The sequence below is a fragment of the Scyliorhinus torazame genome, chromosome 13 (assembly GCF_047496885.1).
Source record: "Scyliorhinus torazame isolate Kashiwa2021f chromosome 13, sScyTor2.1, whole genome shotgun sequence".
NCBI lineage: Eukaryota > Metazoa > Chordata > Chondrichthyes > Carcharhiniformes > Scyliorhinidae > Scyliorhinus > Scyliorhinus torazame.
This window is the reverse complement of record NC_092719.1, coordinates 128,542,767-128,561,455: the sequence shown is the minus strand read 5'-3', so window position 1 is coordinate 128,561,455 and position 18,689 is coordinate 128,542,767. Positions and strand designations below refer to the sequence as shown.

General features: G+C 41.3%; 1 protein-coding gene across 1 annotated transcript in view; it reads left to right on the top strand.

Annotated features, from left to right (window-relative positions):
- edem1 (ER degradation enhancer, mannosidase alpha-like 1) overlaps window positions 1-14,485 on the top strand; it is a 68,431-nt gene extending 53,946 nt beyond the window's left edge. Inside the window, exons 7-12 of the mRNA XM_072472133.1 lie at window positions 1,182-1,302; window positions 1,403-1,573; window positions 3,512-3,585; window positions 7,740-7,836; window positions 10,621-10,806; window positions 11,611-14,485. Coding sequence (XP_072328234.1) covers window positions 1,182-1,302; window positions 1,403-1,573; window positions 3,512-3,585; window positions 7,740-7,836; window positions 10,621-10,806; window positions 11,611-11,700 — 739 coding nt within the window. The 3' untranslated portion in view covers window positions 11,701-14,485. The remainder of the gene's footprint in view (window positions 1-1,181; window positions 1,303-1,402; window positions 1,574-3,511; window positions 3,586-7,739; window positions 7,837-10,620; window positions 10,807-11,610) is intronic.
- The last annotated feature ends 4,204 nt before the right edge of the window (window positions 14,486-18,689 follow it).

The following is an 18,689-nucleotide window of genomic DNA, read 5'->3' as shown; positions in this document are numbered from 1 at the left end:
TTTCCTGCCATTGCGAAAAGTTTCTAAGCCACTAGTTTATACTTTTTTGAATGCCACAGTAACCAATCCACTCCGTGTAATCAAAACTTAAACCTACAATTTCCTCAGCAATATTACTATCTTTAAAAAAAAATTATTGTTCTGCTTTTTACACAATCAAAAGAAAAGATTGGTTATTTGAGAACATTTTCGATATTGGCATGGAAAACTTTTCCCTTTTTTGATTTGGTATTTCCAAAAGTTATACTGTGATCAAAGCCAATAATAAAGTAGCACCTGATTGTGTCCGTTTGCGTGAAGAGAGCTGGAGCTTGTCGGTTGATTCTTTGGTTTAGTTGAGGTTCTCTGTTTCACGATACAACAGTCATGTTTCTGCACTTTGCCACAAGTAGATTGATTGTGCGTCTGGTGTTTTAAACCTTTTCTCCTGGAAACATTCTAGCTTTTGATCATCAGCTTGTTTCTGTCCATGAAGTAATTACAGCTAAACGTTTTAACAGATGCACTACAGGAATGGTGAAATTAAATGAGCTGGCAATTACTGCAAAGCCTTTCCTCAGATTTCCTACGCTCCTTTGTGATAGATTGCACCTTTTTGGCAGGGGAGGATTCTGGGTGTAAGATTTTGTGTAATTTACTTAAGTGTGATGGGTGTCTGAAACATAAGGGGCATTTTTGGCTTAAAGGCCACCTTTGGCCTGAGTGTGTTCCTACAGTGCATAGAAGTTAGCTTACTTTGTCAATCTACATAATAATATGTATTTTAGAAAAGTGCAGACGATTGGCAAGTAGAGAATCACAGGAGTGATAGATTATAATCTCGTCTGCAATCTTAATGATTCTTGTAGACTATTATTGCCCTATTAATCTGTCGAGCTCTCCATGTCATGTTGGTATGAACATTTGCAGGTCTCCAGATGGGAATATTCCACATTTGTAAATCGGTCTATAAAATCAGAATAAATTACCATGTGGTACAAACCGGAGATGTGCTGTTTATGAACAGTCCATAACAACGTCTTGATGGTCTGCTCATTCTTGTATTTCATAGCAACAAATTTGAGTGGGAAGAAATGCTATGGAGTGCTAGAGTCAGTGGACTTTTCCAGCTCAACAGTTTATTATTAGCATTTACTGTCAGCGCATAGCTTTAAATTTGTATTATATTTCTTAACATGCAGACGTGAAGCTTGTAATGAAGGTGAGGGAGATCCTCCGCTCTATGTTAATGTGAATATGTTTAATGGCCAACTAATGAACACATGGATTGATTCACTGCAGGCGTTCTTCCCTGGTCTTCAGGTATATTCATTGATTTTAAAATTGTAGTTTTGTTTAGTCTTTTTATAACCTTCCTGAGTGTGACTTTTTAATAGTAGAAGTATCTTTTAATTTGCTTTAGGTTTTAACAGGTGATGTAGAAGATGCCATTTGCCTTCATGCCTTTTATTATGCCATATGGAAACGATATGGAGCTCTTCCAGAGCGGTATAACTGGCAGCTTCAAGCACCTGATGTGATGTTTTACCCACTGCGGCCTGAATTAGTTGAGTCTACTTATCTGCTGTATCAGGTATGGAATTGGAAATGTATTTAACAGGACGCCCAGTTTATCTCTGACCTTATCCATTCAATTGAATTCTCTTTCATCCCCAATATCAGCGCAGGCTGTGCCAGGTAGGTTCTCGTTTGTGTTACTGGAGTTTTGACGTTGGGGGAATGTTACAAGATTGTGCTCTACACAGGAAAGCGTTTTGAGTTTTACCCTTGCGTTGACAAAATATGGGATACACTGTGGCACACTGGATCAGCTGAAGGTCTGGACTCAACAGGCCATTCTTCAAATCTTCACTCATTACACCAAATGAATTTCATCCTGCACCACCTCTGGATGGATTCAAAGAGTTGCACAACATTTAGAGTTCTTTTACATTGATTTTGTTTTACTCCTGATTGGTATTGCTTGCATAGATATTTTGAGAGTATTGGGATTTCGAGCAGGACAGCCTCTCAGTACACTGAGCTGAGCATGTCCTCCATGGGTTTGCACTGTAGGTGAAGGGTCCAGCTCCTCTCTAATGGCAAATAATTTACCTTTGGCCCCTCGGTCCTCTCTTGACCCACTTAAGTGGCCTTAAATATTTTTGTATGCTGCAATTAACCTAAATCAATAGGTTCCAATTTTAATGTGCCCCAATCACTTCTTCAATTCTAAGTTGCTGCCCTGCTTATGTTGAGGAAGCTGGCACAATATGATCATTCAAAAAGAACATTTTTAAAAAAGCATTGGAAGTTTCACCATGTAACGTACACCACTGGATAGGACTTTTGGTTAGTTGTGGGTTCTTTACCTGGGATATCCTACTAGTTTAAGAGTTTCAACTTCCTTACAGAGCAAGTGTTCATCCGCAGTGCACAACCCTGTGGCTTCGCAGCTGGGCAATTTGTGATGAACACACAAGTTGATTGCGAACCTTATGTACTGTAATTTGGTTTGCTGGCCATGTTGCATACCCAATGATTCATCTTGATTTTGAAAGGTGGTCGAAACTGTGGATTAGGCTGACAAATAGCAAATATATTTATTAGAACATTAACTGGATGTCAATGAGAGCAATGATGTACTGTAGGTTTACAGTAGTTTGCAGGTTTAACTAACCTAATTTTGTAGGATGGAAAATAACAGTTGTTCAGTACTGACTTTTCCAGGCTTCCAGAGTTTTTGCAGAGGGCCTTTCAATAATGGCTGCATACCTATGTTGCAGGATTTTCATGTGTAGCTGTATCTGGACGAGTGATTAGTCTTGAGCTTCCAGCCTGGACTCCAGAAATTGGGCTTTTGGTCAGTCATAAGAAGTCGCAACTGGATCCTTTGCAGGACGTGGTTTCTACAGTTCTGTACAGTCAGACATGGATTGTTCTGCGTGGGATAGATTTGTAGTGCAGAAGAATCTAATTGCATCCCTTGGAGGACGGTACCTATCTCTTGGTCCAATTTTATCTACAGATAATTCATGTTTATGGCAGACATCATCTTTGCATTTCCCATTACATGTCTGTTTGTAATGGCCTTTCAGTTAAATTTAATTAAACTGATCCAGTGTAACTTCATGGGAAATGGTTTGATTTTTTTCAGTTTTAAAATGACAAGGCAGCTATCTTTACAAATTCCTTGTTTTCTCACTTGTCCTGCCCAACACTAACTCGTGTTGTGGTACTATTCCACACGCACATGACTTTGGGAACACTGAATTCAGTCAATTGCAGTATATCCCATTATTGTTTTATCTGAGATCAACCAACTATGCACAGACCAATAACTTTTTTTTTGTATGGTTTGCTGCGCTACTTTGAAGTGTCTATTAATGAAGTGTATGTTATTTCTTGAAAACTAGTCTATAAACATTTTTAAAATTCTGCAGTTTATTTTAGGCTGTGGAAGTGCCAGCATTGATTGTTTTATCTGATGCCCTCCATTGCTAAGCCACCTCTTGCTTTTGTTTGATATTAGGCAACAAAAAACCCTTTCTACTTGCACGTGGGAATGGATATCCTCCAGAGTTTGGAGAAGTACACCAAAGTCAGGTCAGTGCTGGAATTGTATGTTTTTTATTTAAAAATCGAGATGACTTGCTGCTCATTTGTTGTTCATAAATGTTGAAATTCTAAAGCTGTTCCAAGTCCCTTTTTAAAGTTCTCTGCTCTCTTTAATACTGTTGGATTTATATCACTTATTGGCACATTTGTCTCTGATCCTTCCGGTCAGGGTGAAACGGGTTTGATTTGTTGAATTGGATGTAACAAAATTAATTGCCACTGGTTTTTTTGCACTGGATTGTTTGAGATAATGAGCTATGAGAGGAGGGTGAGTTTGCGTGGACATGCTCATTTAGAGAGCTGATGGAGTCACGATGGGCCAAATGGTGGTCTCCCTGCACTGCAACAATTCTGTAATTCTACATGACTGTGCAGAGTGAGAAGCTGCTGGCAACCTATTGAAAAGTGGGAAGCTGGAAGGGAAGAAATTTAAATTAGAGCTGTGTTACCTGGCCACGTCGTGTCAGGGGTGCTGCCTGTTCATGAATCAACTTGGCAAAAGTGGGGTATGAAGGTTCAGAACATCCAAGTAGTGACCATCTCAGTAGGATTACCACTCTGCTCCGTTTTTACTTACCTTAGTTGGGCGCTGCACATATGTGCCTGGCTTTCTGCTCTGACTCTGAAAAGTGCAATGGGTTACCAAGGCTGCCAATCTAGTGCAGCAGTGTCAGGGGAAGTGAAGCCATGCCCCCTTTTTATGGCACCAGCTGACATAAAGCATTAAGTTTACAGGTCCCAGCCACTTTGAGAAGCAAAGGGAGAAGTTGAGATCCCAGCCACTTTGAGAAGCCAAGGTAGAAGTTAAGTGTGTAAGGTAAATGGACAGGAATTGGGGTGGGGAGAAAGAGGGTGTCGGGTGATCAGTTGGTGTCTAGGGTAGTTGGGTGGTTGGGCTCAGTGCCATCGTTACCAAGAAGTTGGAAGTGGTCTTAATCTTTCCATCTTTTCCTGGGTAAGTTGGAACTATCCAAAGTCTCACATTAAATGAAATGTAAATCGCTTATTGTCACAAGTAGGCTTCAAATGAAGTTACTGTGAAAAGCCCCTAGTCGCCACATTCAGGCGCCTGTTTGGGGAGGCTGGTATGGGAATTGAACCGTGCTGCTGGCCTGCCTTGGTCTGCTTTAAAAGCTAGCTCTTTAGCCCTGTGCTAAACCAGCCACTTGGATAGCTCCTGACAGCCTCTTGGATAGCTCCCAGAGCAGGGTCATTGGCCATTGGAAGTTTGAACTTCCTGAGGCAATTCCTTTGCAGGCCTTGCGTGGGACATCTGGGGTTCCCCCATTGCACATTCTGGTATTTTTGCCTGTCGGTACAACACCGCAAGAGATGGAAAATCTGAGCCAAAGGCTTTATTGCAAGTTTAGCAGAATCAGTCATACACAGAATTCAAACAATTAACATAATCAGGAATGGTATTCTAGTACGAGTCTATGGACAGCAGCGCAGCATGGTAGTTTTTGATTCGCATCTCTTATGCTTTGTTCTGTTGGCACTGTTTTGTTTATGCCCCTTTCCTTTATGGTTCGGTTGTGCATCTGTGTCCCGAAACTCACTGGCTCCATTCTGTCTAGTTACAGCATGTCATTATCTAACACAGACCATTGTGTCCCTGTCTATCCAGAATTAGATGTGGCCTTCCTCCAATCGACTGTCAAAGCATGCAGTTATATAAGTTAATGGGGTTAAAACAATCCAATTCCATGTAACAATTAAATTCCATTTGATGGCTGAACTCTGTGTAGCTTTAACCAATCATTATCTTTCCCAGACTGTTGTATCCTCATCTGTCCAGAATTAGGTGTGGCCTCCTTCCAGTTAACTGTAAAAGGCAGTCAAGTTGTTAACTGTTAATGAATTAAAGGCCATCTCATTTCATCTAATGGAGGGTTACCATCTCAGTGATTTAAGAATTGATTCATTATTTAAGTGTTAAAACACTGCTAAACCAATAGACTAAAAGTAACAAAACTCCCAGTATCACAATCTGAGTGACAATTGAAGAGTCAGGTAACCAGCAATACTGGGGATGATCACCAGGGTTATAAAACATAGAATTTACAGTGCAGAAGGAGGCCATTCTGCCCATCGAGTCTGCACAGGCCCTTGGAAAGAGCACTCCACCTAAGCCCACACTTTCACCCTATCCCCATAACCCAGTAACCCCACCTAATATTTCTGGACACTAAGGGCAATTTAGCATTGCCAATCCACCTAACCTGCACATCTTTGGACTGTGGGAGGAAACCGGAGCACCCGGAGGAAACCCATGCAGACACGGGGAGAAAGTACAAACTCCACACAAACAGTGACCCAAGCCAGGAATAGAACCTGAGACCCTGGAGCTGCTACCTTGCACCCCCTTCTGCACTGAGTGTTTTCCTTTTTATTAGATTTATATCTCAGAAGCCTCATTGTCTTAAGTAGGTGAAGGCACTCTAAGCTATATTTTGCACCTGGCAGCAAAGTGGTTGGGGAGCAGGACATTGTTTTCTGCAGTTGATATCCCAAGTGTGTTTGCTCCCTGTTAACTTTGTATTATTCACTTGGTTTCCATTGACCACAGAACAAAACTGTAGGTGCTGTACAATCATCCATCACTGATGTATAGTTATATATAGAGCGATTATTTAATGCCTAATCTGTTAGTCAAATACCAGGGAGAATTTCACCATTTAACTTGGCATTTGTCAAAAATGATTCCTTTTTAAAAAAAAATATATTTATTAAAGTTTTTTTAACACAATTTTTCTCCCTTACAAACAATAACCGTCCCCCCCCCCCCCTAACAAAAAAAAAAAACGAGAAATCGCGCAGAGCAAGATATATACACGGCAAAATGATATATTTACACAGCTTTGTACACTGGCCCTCACCTGTTCTTGTCAGTTTCCCCAACCCTTCATGTTATCTCTTGCTCATCCACCCTCCCAGGCAGTCCCCCCTCTCTTCGCGCGCCCCCCCCCCCCCCCCCAAGGTTGCTGCTGCTGCTGACCGACCTTCCTCTAACACTCCGCGAGATAGTCTAGGAAAGGTTGCCACCGCCTGTAAAACCCCTGCGCAGACCCTCTCAAGGCGAACTTAATCCTCTCCAACTTTATGAACCCAGCCATATCATTTATCCAGGCCTCCAGGCTGGGGGGCTTCGCCTCCTTCCACATTAGCAAGATCCTTCGCCGGGCTACTAGGGACGCAAAGGCCAGAATGCCGGCCTCTTTCGCCTCCTGCACTCCCGGTTCGTCCACTACTCCAAATATTGCTAGCCCCCAGCTTGGCTTGACCCGGACTTTCACCACCTGAGATATTGCTCCCGCCACTCCTCTCCAGAACCCCTCCAGTGCCGGGCATGACCAAAACATATGGACATGGTTCGCCGGGCTCCCTGAGCACCTTCCACGTCTGTCCTCCACCCCAAAGAACCTACTCAACCTCTCCCCCGTCAAGTGTGCTCTGTGGACCACCTTAAATTGTATCAGGCTGAGCCTGGCACACGAGGAGGAGGAATTAACCCTACCTAGGGCATCAGCCCACAGACCTTCCTCGATCTCCTCCCCCAGCTCCTCCTCCCATTTACCCTTCAACTCTTCTACCAGCGCTTCCCCCTCTTCTTTCAACTCCTGGTGTATTTCCGACACCTTGCCCTCCCTGACCCATACACCCGAGATCACCCTATCTTGAACTTCTTGTGCCGGGAGCAACGGGAATTCCCTCACCTGTCGCCTCACAAATGCCCTTGCCTGCATATATCTAAAGGCATTTCCCGGGGGTAACTCAAACTTCTCCTCCAGTGCCCCATGGCTCGCAAACATCCCGTCATCAAAAATGATTCCTAATACAGAGGCACACTTGTGGAAACAGATTTTGCAAGAGTGAGGGGCTCCTGTCCCCTGGTTTATTCCTGAATCAGCTGAATCAACAGGAGAATGTTGTTGCCAGTGGATCTTGAAGATAGCTGGGCCAAAAATTGTTTTGTTACAAGTAAATTATCTGTTGTAAAATTATGATTAACAGACTATGGTAGACCCCAGAAAAGAACGAGAAATTGTTTATTCTAATGTACAATGGAATTTTGTTGTCATGGTGAAAACACGTACCAATCTGACACTGTAATTACAGTTGGCTATTTTCTTTGCAAATAGATGTGGTTATGCCACACTTCACCATGTAATAGACAAATCAAAGGAGGATCGAATGGAGAGCTTCTTTCTCAGCGAGACCTGCAAATATTTATATTTGGTATGTTCCTGTAAACATTAAGTCGAATTATAAATTTAAAGGCAGTCAGTTGGTTAATCGCCGTATTCTTTCCAGGATGTTTATTAAAAATATATAACTATAGAATAATGGATTGATCTCAGAACTGTAACACTGAAGACGATAAATTTAAAGGCAGTCAGTTGGTTAATCTCCGTATTCTTTCCAGGATGTTTATTAAAAATATATAACTATAGAATAATGGATTGATCTCAGAACTGTAACACTGAAGACGATACAAATTAGTTTTGAGCTCTGCTGATTGGTTTTATTACCTTACTATGCAACACCAATACATCTTCCATTATGTTGTGTTTAAAGAGCCAAGACCAAGTAAAGTCTTCATGTGAAGCAAGGATTTAGGGTGGGAAATGGCTGGACAAGGGCACAACACTGTTCCATGTTAAAAATTGCACATTCTGTTCTTTAATAAAATGGTGAAATGGGCAGACCCGTGGCAAATGCAGTTTAACACAAAGTATGAAGTAATTTGTTTTGGTAGGGAGAATGAGGGACAATAACATAAATGGTAAAATTAAAAGCGATGCAGGAACAGAAACCTTTGAAGGTAGCAGATCAAGCTCAGAGAGCTGGTTTAGCTCACTGGGCTAAATCGCTGGCTTTTAAAGCAGACCAAGGCAGGCCAGCAGCACGGTTCAGTTCCCATACCAGCCTCCCCGAACAGGCGCCGGATTGTGGCGACTAGGGGCTTTTCACAGTAACTTCATTGAAGCCTACTTGTGACAATAAGCGATTTTCATTTCATTTCAGAAGGTTGCGTTTAAATAAATAAATAAATAAAATTGAGTATCCTTGACTTGGAGTACAAAGCATGAAGTTATGCTAAATCATGAGGATCCCGCTGATGAATTCTATCCATTTTTGGGTACCACACTTTAGGAAGTGGCAACGGTGGAAAGGAGAATTACGAGAATAGTTAACAAGGTTACTTTGAGAGACTTGAGATGGTGGAGTTATTCTCCTTCGTGGTGAAAGTGAAGGGGAGATCTAACACTGGTTTTGTCGGAGTAAATAAAGGGGAACAATTTCAAGTGGCAGGAGGGTGAGGACCAGGGGGGACAGATTTATGGTAATTAGCAAACATACAATAGCCAAGATAATTTTATTTACACAATATTGTGATGTGGACTTTACTGCCTCAAATTGTGACTTGGAATGTACTGTCTGAAAGGGAAATATTCAATGACATTCAAAAGGGAATGAGATTAATTTTTAAATAGGAAAAATTTGAAAGTTTATCAAAAAAAGGAAGGGGCTCGTCAGATAACTTGCAAAGAGCCGTCACAGCTTTCTGTGCTGTGTCATTCCATAATTCTGAAAATTGTGAAGTTGGGAAGCAGAGTTGGTTGTAGAATGGCATATTTTGTGTGTTACAAGTTGAGCACTTGGGAGGGATGAAACATCACTAATACTGTAGCTGCAGCGCTATAAGTTTTTACATTAGGAGTCTTGATTGTAAATGTGGATATAGGAGATTGTGCATGAGAGAAATTGGCTGTATGTGTTAGTGAAGTCTCAGAATTTACTGGAAGTCCCATTCCTTGGTCCTTTTTCCAAATTCTCCAATACTTACTAGACTTTTAAAATTTATGAATTTTGATTCTGTCATTGTATGTTAAGGCAGTTAGGAACATATCAAGAACATAAACCTTTCAACCTCTCGATCTGTTCCTTTTATCAGCCTCTCAGTCTGTTCCTTTTTACCCAGCGAGTGGTTAGGGTTCTGCTTCTGAGAAGAGGCAGATTTAATTGTGGCTTTCAAAAGGGAATTAGATAATTAAATTGAAGGGTGACAGAGAAAGGGCAATGGGATTAACTACATTTTTCTTGGAAAGAACCAGCCTGGATGTAACAGGCTGCATTGCCACCTCCTGTGCAATAAGCGTTCTCTGACTCTATATACTGTACCACAAAGCTTAGTGCCATAGGCAGACTTGGATTGTATGGTTCTCTATTCCTTTTCCTTTGCCGTTCAACTCGGCAAATGTCTTTTGGAAGTCTATGTGAATAACATCCATTGATACTCCTTATCGACCTCATTTATTATCCTTTCATAAAATTCAACTAGCTTTGTTAAACATGACTTGCCCTTGCCCGTTACAAAATCCACTCTGGCTCTCAGATCAACTCAATATTTGGGCACATGCCTGTTCCCTCAATAACAGATTCAATACACTTTCCCACACCAGTGGACTAATTATGAGGTTATGGTCATTTATTTGGAGTGCTGCAGTACTCTTTACATAGTTTCAATCTGTGCTCTCTTACCAAGTATGTCACAGAGACACTAAAACTTTACATATTTAGCAGAATGGACAGTGAGTTTTGAAGGTCAAAAAAATGTCAGTTTTGAGCAGAGGAAGTTAGGAATGAGAAATGGTAATTTGAGCCATCAAAGCTTCAATATTTAAGCAGTTTCAACCCAGCATCCAACTAAGCTTTCACCTCTCTTCACTACCCCAGCCCCCAATGCGCATGTCTGTCTGCACTGTTTGGAAATTTATTTTCAATGTTCATCGCACCTTGTGCAAAAAAAGTTCCTTCTGGTATTTGCTGTAAATTCGTTTTTCTCAAGCTTACATTTGGCATCCTGCTGTATTCATATTTAATGGTAATGGGCAAGGATCCCTTAGCTGCACATTTGTAGTGTATAATCCAAATAGGATTCTGCTCTAGTTGCTTTCAGTATTAGTTGTGTGGATGAAACCTACTTTTAATCTATCTCTCTTTTGACTGCCTCATCAGCTATTTGATGAAGACAACCCATTGCACAGATCTGGGAGCAAATATATTTTTACAACAGAAGGCCATATTTTGCCAGTAGATAAGCTTTTCAGAGAAAAGCCTTGGGAAGACGTATCTTCTAAAGAAGAAGGTACTGTAGATAACTCTGGAGTGCTGGACCACAAACCCGCCAATTCTAGCATTAATGTAAGTAAAATAAACCTCTGGGATTTGTATGTTGTGGTTTGAAAGTAGTGAGAAAATAGAACTCTAATGTTATCTATATAGCCGAACAGCCCGAGATTGTGTCACATGCTGTAATGCAAGGTCATGAACAGCTGTTTAAATACCCTGTTATTTCTCTCTCGCTCGCTCGCTGGTTCTGAGTTACCTTGATGGTTTTTTGTTTTGCCCCAAAGGCCTAAACCTTGCAACCAGGAAGTTTTGTGATCAATTATTGCCATGGATCACTGGTCTGTCGGTTTCAAAGTGTCACTAACTTCAGATGGATGGAAGAGTAAAGTTACAAATGAAAAATGAACCTACCTATGTTGCATTAGCTATTTTTTGTTTCTTGCTGTGTAATTCCTATTGTCTGATCATAAAGGTTAATCCAAAAGGCTTTAGACAAAACTGCACAATTGATTAAAAAAATTAGCACAGAATTATTCAGTGAGTACTTCCTGTTCTGAATTCTTTCCCTCCTCCAGGTGAGAGATATTGGTATGTGCTGCAGGGTGGGGATTCTAGTAATACATCCAGTTCATGGTGTGCTGGTTAATGGGAGTATGCACATTCACACCCCCATTGCTAATCATATACTGTACCACTATACCTAGCTAATTTGGCAAACATACGGGTCACAAGACTTTTTTTTTAAAAAGCTGCTATTTGCATATGTTTGTAAACCCCTTCATTTGTATAGAATTAATCTCCCTCTATCCTAACTTGGCAACACATGAAACTATTGCTGTGATAAAACTAACTGTTTCAAAAATAATGTTTCCACAGTGCAGCAGAGTCCCCAGTGAACGGAGATATGCGCTGCCCTTGAAAGGAGTTTACATGCAGCAGATTGACCAGATGGTGGGACTTCTTTAAACAACCTCATAAAAAAGGCTTGTACGTGAATAGGCAGGGACTTAACCTTCAACTATGCAACTTTTTATTTTGTGTACAAATATATTGACATTTATTTATTGTGATTTTTACAACTTCTCAAAACATTTCTAGGACATGTAATCTCACCTCTAATAGTGATATTGCATCCAAACCTTTGCTTTTGTGCAGGGGGAAGAATTTTGTTTTGTTTAAATGGGTGGGTTTTTGATGCATAATGTCTTCTGTGAAGGCGTAGGCATAATCTCTTGATTACAGGGCTCTTCCAAAAAAGAATAAAATGTAAGAAGACTTATGCTAGGTATTTGTTTAAGTGGGTTTGAATTTTTGCGTAATTTACCCTTAAATGTACAATGATTTGAAATGAGAGTTTCAGTGCACATCGCATGTATGCTAATGCAAGTGCTGCACATTCGTGTGAGAACCACAAAATGGTAATGATCTGAACTATGAAAACCACTTTTTGGGAATTTTTTCCAGGAGTACTGTCTTGAAGATGGGGGGGGGGGGCTCAGAATTTGCCTAATGTGCCTTGTAGCTATCAGTATTTTCACCAAACGTAGATCATGGCATCTCACGTCTGAGCATCAAATCTCCATCGACTTTTGCAAACTGTCTAATGTGTATGCATTGTCCATGAGATGGCTGGGCTTGTCTACAACTGTGCCTGTGTGCGCTGTGGGCTGCAACACTAATGTTCAAGTATGCCATGATTATGAAGCATATTCATTGCTGCAATTTGGTTTATTTTTGCGGATGACTTCTTGTGACCTGACTTCTGAAAGTAAAACTTCATTGCCTCTGAAACAGCTCAGATATCATCGCAGCAGCAGGGCCAAGACTGCACAAACCATTGAAGGTGGAAGAGGTGTTTGAAAGCTGCGCAGCACCTCCTCCATCTTGATATGGCTCACTTTGGGAACTCGGCAGTTGGCTGTAATCAGCATTCAAACATTCCCTGGTGTTGGACAATTGTTCTAGTTTCCAATTGTGTTCTGTTTAATTTTGATGACATTTGCTGTAGTAATCTTTCTGACACTTTTGGCAGTTAATGAATGCTCATGTTAAGCTTTGCATTGCCTGCCTTTTAATATTGTGCTTTACTGTCAAATACTTTCAAAGCCTCTGTTTCTGAATTACCTCTGATATAAATGAATCTTCAGATATTAGGCAATTATTGAAATGCATTCCATGTTTTGTATTGAATTGTGACATTGGATGGGGGTGGTTCTAAAAGAACCAGTTAAACTATTGTGATGGAATATTTGTGAACCTTTTCGGAAAAATAGTGAGCATAACTGTAATGCCTTCTACAATCCCACCTGGTTGCTTATTTCCTAGTCTACATTGTACATGTGCAGCCATTGTTAAATTGGGACACTTTCTTTTGTGTGTGCATATTCCCTCATTGGACTGTGACGATTCAGTGCCTGGGTGAAATGGTGACAATTTCAGAATTGTCCTTTATCATATGCTGCTGACGCTAGTAGGGATGAGTGGCTGGAGGAAGTAAACTTTTTTAAAGCTGACTTTGTAGTCCAGAGGGTTGGCTCTACCTTTTGACAAGTTGGTGAAAAATGTTTGGAGTAAAGAGCAAAAATTGTGTAGTTTGGGCAGCTGATAGTGTGTGTGGAACATGGAAGTTGTGATGGGGTGCGGACATTGATTAATGGGAATGTGAAATAGCCATCAAAAAGAAAAATACTTGAATATGTATAGCACCTTTCATGACTGCTGGACATCTCAATTGCTTTACAGTCAATAGGCTGAATTTAGTTGATGCCATGAGTCAACATTTTGTCACTGTGACTGAATTTTCTGACCCAAGTAATTAAGGGGCTGTGCTTAATCCACCACATTTCCAGTTGTGCAAGAATGGCTTGCATTTCAGTAATACTATCCTCAAAATAAGGAAGCACCTATTTTGTTCAGTGTCTTCCTTGACTGGTAGAATGGGCAAAGTCAGTGAAATCATGGTTCAAGCATGCCTTCCACTCCAGTGCTGCACACGAGGCTATCCGCACATCAGGATTTCATTTCAGTTTTCTTTCTTGCAGTACACTTAAAATATCTCTAATCCCTGTTTAATCAAAATCCCTTGTTGGTTATGGTTCACTTGTTGGGGTTGTGAAATTTCAAATCTAGGAATTGGACCGAAAATAACTTGGATAGATCTGTACACTCTAGTTACTGGAGTAAATTTGCCTGTTCGTTTTGCAAACTTCGTATTGGCCTCTTGGAATGACTTTGTCTAGCAACCTCTGTTTGCCCTCTGATTTCTTTCTCTCCTCTCTCTGGAGTGCCTTTGTGCGTGGGCGAGTGTAGAAGAGGCCTGACCGGGCAACAGAGCTCAACTGTGTTCGAATCTTCCTTCAGTTATATGTGCAATGAAGGTGCCAGATGTTCAGATATAATGGCAAAGGTTTTTAACATTTTAGGTGATTTCTGTTTGTATCACAGCCTTTTATCTAAATTGATCAATCTGGGTGCTGTGGCAGAGAACAACAAAGCACATTGCATCCGATTTTTAAATACATGGGGAAGGTTAATTGTCAGATTTTGTTTTCTTACAAATAAAAGGTATTACTCAGAAGCTAGATGTTTAATATACAAGCCAATGTTGAACTATTAAAGTTTACCAAAATCAATGTGCAATATACTTGTATAAAAGAAAAATTGTATAAATTTTATTTTCCCAGAAATGAGCAATGGTATTGAAATTGTCAAAGGACCAAACAAATGTCAATAAAAATGTGGTGCCATTGTTTTTCTTTGCTGTTAATTATTTAGCAAATATCTGACCAAAACACACAACTCTAAACTCTGCTCATCTAAGACAATGCTATTTTACAGATTTTCTGTAACTGGCAAGTTGGGCATCTTTGACCTGTAAAGCGAAGAGTTGCAGCATCCTTTGTCACAAGGCACACTGATACAAGGATCATTCTACTCGTTTCATTCCCCAATACAATGATGTTTCCTACCTGGCTGATTGTGGGTAACTGGATAGTCTTTTGTGAGGGCCAGGAAGAATCCAGCACGAGTTTGTAGAGTCAAACAAAAAGTAACTTCTTACAACAGTGTGTGCTCAGTACCAGCTGTTCACTACTGGTTCCCTCTCTGGCCAGTACCACATTGGCAGCCCTATACAGCTGCACTGCTAATGATTGCCCTGCCCCCCCTCATTGGGGGATTTCATATTCCTCAAGGAGTCCTGGGGTAACCAATTGTCCCCAGCCAATAGGATCCGGCAGGTCCTAACAGTCATAACACCACATAGAGATGTGTTAATCAACATCTAGTGCTAATATGTGATTTGACTTTTAAGCATTCTAATCTGCCAACCAAATTTATGGGGTCGTTGCATATGTTTAATGAGGGAAATTATGTTTCTACACAATAGACTTGGAGACATGTGTTTTTTTTGGGCAAAGACATAACTTCATCAATCCCTACAATCCTCGTTTCTATAAATTGTCAAGGAAGCTCCAAACGTTTATAGGTCTGTAGTTGCATGTTCTTGATAGCTTTGTTATATCTTGATGAGCTACTGTGCACAAGCTCCCCACCCTCCTAATTGATATACTCCCGATGAAACATTGGCGACACGGTGGCATAGTGGTTAGCACAGCTGCCTCACAGCACCGGGGACTTGGCGCATTCAAAAAGCATGATTTGGACATCCTGTGCTTCGGCAGAAGCTACAGCTAAATTGCTAACTTTTTAACCATTTTATTGATCTAAAGTATAAAGCCACAAGTTTTAAAAATCTTAAAACATGAGAATAAAACAAATCTTAACCCTATTCACCCACGAGGTATGCAATCTTTCAGTTTCTTTCTGATCTCGCACAGTTCAAGATCCCACCATTTTTAGTTGTTCATATTGCTGTTCTAAATGTCTTGATAGCCTTCAAACCCACCAAACATTGAACAATACTGCAATTGCTGCCATATGGATTTGAGACAACCTCGCCCAAGGTGTTTCTCTTGAATTTTGCACATTTGCCACGAGTAACATGCAATATCTCTCCAATATGTAATTAAGCAGGACCTAAGTAATGTTTTTACGTTCTGAATTAACCATTGAAGTTCACAATTGTTTCTGACCAAAATTCATAAGCATTCCATAAGGCTTCTGTTTAGAAGAGCCTTAATTCGTTATTTTTGTTGGTGTAAAGGAAAATGTTGCACACTCTTTGTATGGTTTAGTGCAGTATTTATCAAACATTTTTTCCGGGGACCCATTTTTACCAACCGGCCAACATACGGGACCCACACCAGCCGACCGTCGCGACCTATGCCGGTCAACTTTCGCAACCCACGCTGCCCAAATTTCGTGACCCACCATTTTCACTTACCTTTTGTGCGACATGTGAGCTTGCTTGGTCCTCACGATCTCACTTATCATTCAATGTTACATTTCTGTATGGGTTATTCATCAGAGGTCCTGGAGTTCTCACCACCACTGCTTTGTCCTGCTGTGGATTCTCCTGAGCCACTCACTCCAGCAGGTTTAGTTCTCAATCCTAGCCTGTTTGTGTCTCGTGTCCTCTCTATTACAAAAGGATCCATTTTAAAATTTTCAGTCCAGTTGCTGGTTTGCTGCTGTCAAAATAGAGGAATCCTACATGCCCAGAGCACGTGGCGTCAATGTTCGAGGCACGTGACCTGCTCTCTGCCTCTCTTCAGGCAGGAAGACCTGATTGAATTTATAGGACAGCGATTTGAGCATGCCAGGTGGGGTTTTCCGAGAACACAGCAGAAAGCTCCTGCTCCTTGAGAGGAGAGGTTGTGTTGTGCTCTCCCAAATGTCTCCTGCCTGTTTGAGTCTGCAGAGAGGTCTCGAGACATTGATGAGACTACGGTGAATCTTTAGACTGAAAGCAAAGACCTCATCTAGCTGGAGGCCTAGACTGAAAGAATCTAACTGGATGATGTCCATCTGAAACCGACATCCTTGTAGCATTTTTACACCCCTCTTTCCCCTTGTGTTTGTCTTTGTGTGTGTGTGTGTGTGTGTAGAGCGAGAGTGGAGTGAGTTGGAGGAAGGGGTAGAAATTAGATAATAGTTGATCAGTTGTATTTGCTGCCTATTTAATTATAGTTATTAATAATCATAGAATTTACAGTGCAGAAGGAGGCCACTCAGCCCATCGAGTCTGCACCGGCTCTTGGAAAGAGCACCCTACCCAAGGTCCACACCTCCACCCTATCCCCATGCCCCAGTAACCCCACCCAACACTAAGGGCAATTTTGGACACTAAGGGCAATTTATCATGGCCAATCCACCTAACCTGCACATCTTTGGACTGTGGGAGGAAACCGGAGCACCCGGAGGAAACCCATGCACACACTGGGAGGATGTGCAGACTCCGCACAGACAGTGACCCAGCGGGGAATGGAACCTGGGACCCTGGAGCTGTGAAGCAATTGTGCTATCCACAATGCTACCGTGCTGCCCACCACTTGTGTTTAAATTTACAAACCTGGTGACTAGTTATTGGGAAGTTAATTTTAACTGTGTTGTGACTCTGGGACAAGTGGGGCTGGAATTCACCATGCACTTGCCCAGGATGCCGTAACATAATTTGGGGGCTTGGTTCCATGGAATGGTAGACAGTGATGAATTGGGGTACAGTATTTTTTAAGAGACACCAGGTTTCTAATAGCCTTAACAGGATGGCTCTGGAAGCTGCTACGGGTTTTCTTCAGCTGGAGGACCTTACTTTGGTTTATTTGCAAGGGCTTTGAAAAGACAAGCCAGTTGAATTGGCAAGTTAATTTAAAATAGAGGTATCCGCTGAAGCTAAGAAGTCAGATATATTGGGTGGGGTTCGGCGCACCGTCAGCGGGATTCTCTGTCCCGCCAGCTGGCTAATGGTGTTTCCCATTGTGGACAGCCCCACGCTGTCGGGAAATCCCCGGGCGTGGGTGCGCTGCTGGCGCAATGGAGAATCCTGCCAGTGGAGAGTCCAGCCCATGATATATTGGTTGAGTGCTTGTGACTGTTTGAAGCACAGGAGAGCCCAAGAGCAAGTAGTTAATGTAGTGTAGCATCAAAGATATTTTCTTATGGGGAAATTGAGCTGGAGAGAATTCGGTTGCAGTTTGAGCAGGAGAGGGAATTTTTTAAAATGGAAAATGACATGGATATGCAACAAAAAGAAAGAGATCAAGCTTTTCAATTAGAAATTGAATGAGGACATTGGAATTAGAGGACAAAGCAAAAATGAGAAAGTTCCAGCTTTAAGCACCGGGAATGAAAAGCTGCCAGGAGCTAGAGGGGAGCTTAACCCTAGAATGGAACCCAGTGGTGATCTGCTTAAGTTTATACCAGCCCTACTAAAACTTGAAGGAAAGGATGTAGAGGCATTTTTCACTGCATTTGAGAAAATGACGACCCAAATAAATGGATGAAAGAAAAATGGACATTACCCATGCAAAGTATATTGATGGGGCGGGCCCAGGAAATTTATGATTCCCTGTGAGAGGGAGTGGCTAAGGATTATGATGAGGTAAAAAGCCTACTCTGGATGCATATGAATTGGTTTCTGAGGCATATAGGCAAAAGTTTCAGAATTTAAGGAAACAGCTGGTACAGATGTACTGAATTTAAAAGCGTTAAGCTGAACAATTTCAATACGTGTAGATGAGAAATGGGAGTAGAAACTACCTTTAAGGCACTGATAGAAGTCAATCTCAGAAGAATTTAAGAATTCACTACCTTCTGTGGTACAAACCCATGTTGAAGACCAAAGGGAGTCACTAGACAAGCAGCCATAATGACTGACAATTATGAGCTGATTTATAAATTTAAACCTTTTGTTCTGTCGCCCCCATAATTTTGAAAAGGGTAGGAAGTGGTAGAGTGAAAGAAAGGCAGGTACAAGGTAAGGAATGGATAGCTGGGAATGCTCCGAGATCATCTCAGACCAGGTAGTAAGGTATTGAGGGTGGAGGTGAAACTCA